Source organism: Palaemon carinicauda, chromosome 7 (assembly GCF_036898095.1).
Source record: "Palaemon carinicauda isolate YSFRI2023 chromosome 7, ASM3689809v2, whole genome shotgun sequence".
Lineage (NCBI taxonomy): Eukaryota > Metazoa > Arthropoda > Malacostraca > Decapoda > Palaemonidae > Palaemon > Palaemon carinicauda.
Window position 1 is genome coordinate 136,111,446 of NC_090731.1, and position 2,420 is coordinate 136,113,865.

The 2,420-nt window shown below is 35.2% G+C and overlaps 1 protein-coding gene across 1 annotated transcript in view; it reads left to right on the forward strand.

Moving 5' to 3' along the window:
- The first annotated feature begins 818 nt into the window (after nucleotides 1–818).
- Nucleotides 819–2,420, forward strand: part of LOC137644554 (TATA-binding protein-associated factor 2N-like) — a 15,986-nt gene continuing 14,384 nt past the window's right edge. The window contains exons 1-2 of the mRNA XM_068377514.1: nucleotides 819–840; nucleotides 1,354–2,161. Coding sequence (XP_068233615.1) covers nucleotides 829–840; nucleotides 1,354–2,161 — 820 coding nt within the window. The 5' untranslated portion in view covers nucleotides 819–828. The remainder of the gene's footprint in view (nucleotides 841–1,353; nucleotides 2,162–2,420) is intronic.

A 2,420-nucleotide genomic window follows, 5' to 3' on the forward strand; every position in this document is an offset into this window, starting at 1 on the left:
TATATATATATATATATATACATATGTATATATATATATGTGTGTGCGTGTGTGTGTGGGTGTGCTAGAGATATGGTTAAATGCATATATAAGCAAATAAGCCATATACATAAATATATATATATATATATATATATGTATATATATGTATATATTTATATATATGTACATATCTATATCTATATCTATATAGGTATTTGTAGACCTACAGTATTTAGATCAATATATATATATATATATATATGTGTGTGTGTGTGTGTGTGTGTATATATACAGCATATATATATATATATATATACACATGTGAGTGTGCATATATACTTGTGTGTGTGAGCGTGTGAATGTATGTGTGTGAGCATAATATGTGTGTTCACGGTAACTACTGTAGAATGAACACGCCTAAAAAAAAAAAAAAAAAAGTTTCTTTTAGGAAAATATTCAGGGTTTTCTCGTAACAAGAGCAGGACGTCGGGGGCTTAGCAAGGACAACTGGTGTAAGAAGGAATTAACTGTTGAAAAAAAAGAGCCTTATGATTTTACCCTTTTTCAAGTATAATATTTCTTAAGAATTTTCTTGATATATTTGTTGTTAGTATGAGTGAAAAAATTTCATTGACCATAAAAACAAGTGGATGTCCATCGTATTACAAACTCAAAAGCAACAGCCAAAGGAGATATTTGAAAAGGATTCCCAAGAGCCCAAGGAGCAAGAAACGTCCTTCACCCGAGTTGCGCACAACAGAATGACAAGCAGATTTCGTAGTGTTTCTCACTATATAAAGGCAGAAGAACTCCTGATCAGCACAGTTGACTCTGCACCATCACACGATGAAGTCTCCGGTGAGTGAAACTCTCTGTTGTTTTCATTTTTCTTTTGCTAAGATTATTTCATATATTATTAGTTTAAGGAATGTTTCTCAATTTAACCTCATAAGAAAAGGATAAAGCCATTGCTATTATAATGATTTTTATATTAGTATTATAGCTTCTACTTTTATTTAAAGGACACAATAAGAATGAAAAAATACTCTATATATTTTAAAGAGTAGAAATGATAGAATTTGAATTTAAATTTAGAGACACTTTCTCTCCATTTGATAGTAAGAAAGTTCTAAACATTATTAAGGAAAATTTGTCTTTTATTACTCTGAAATTCGGTATTCTGTGAAATTTTTTTACATCAAAATACAGTGCCAGGTACAACTAAAATAATGTTTATTAAGCCGAGAAAAAAATTGGCATATGATTGCTTATATATAATAACTCATATCATATCATTCATACCTAAAATATGAGTATTACTCATATACATAACAAATAAACTAGAATTATAATTTTCTATTATTTTTTCAGATTGCTATTTCCACCATGGTGGTGGTCCTACTTGGTGTAGCAACAGCTGATCCTAGTGCTGATCCTGAACCCGGCCACTTTGGACATGGTGGATTTGGTGGACACCATGTTGGATTTGGTGGACATCACGGTGGAATCGGATTCAGTAGAGGATTTGGATACGGAGGATATCGTGGAAAGAGGAGTCCTGTAGCTGAGCCTGAAGCCAACCCCACTGCTCTTGCATCCCCAGAGCCAGAAGCTGAGCCAGGCCACTTTGGAGGTTTCCATAGTGGACATTTTGGTGGATTCGGTGGCCATCATGGAGGCAGTTTCCTTGGAGGAGTTGGTGGAGGTTATGGAGGATATCGTGGAAAGAGAGAAGCTGAAGCAGAGCCTGGTCACTTTGGAGGTATCCATGGTGGACATATCGGTGGATTCGGTGGCCATCATGGAGGCAGCTTCCTTGGAGGATTTGGTGGAGGTTATGGTGGATATCGTGGAAAGAGAGAAGCTGAAGCAGAACCTGGTCACTTTGGAGGTATCCATGGTGGACATATCGGTGGATTTAGTGGCCATCATGGAGGCAGCTTCCTTGGAGGATTTGGTGGAGGTTATGGAGGATATCGTGGAAAGAGAGAAGCTGAAGCAGAACCTGGTCACTTTGGAGGTATCCATGGTGGACATATCGGTGGATTCGGTGGCCATCATGGAGGCAGCTTCCTTGGAGGATTTGGTGGAGGTTATGGAGGATATCGTGGAAAGAGAGAAGCTGAAGCAGAACCTGGTCACTTTGGAGGTATCCAGGGTGGATTTTCCGGACATCATGGTTTGGGAAGTTTTGGAAGAGGATATGGCTTTTATGGTTAATCGAGATCTGGTCAACTAACAGAAGTAATAAATTTTTTTGCATAATACCAAGAGTTTGTTTTATCATCTTGTATGTTCTGGATATTACCAATGATACCGATAATATATATATATATATATATATATGTATATATATATATATATATATACATATATATATACATATATATATATATATATATGCTGTATATATATATGTATATATATATATATATATA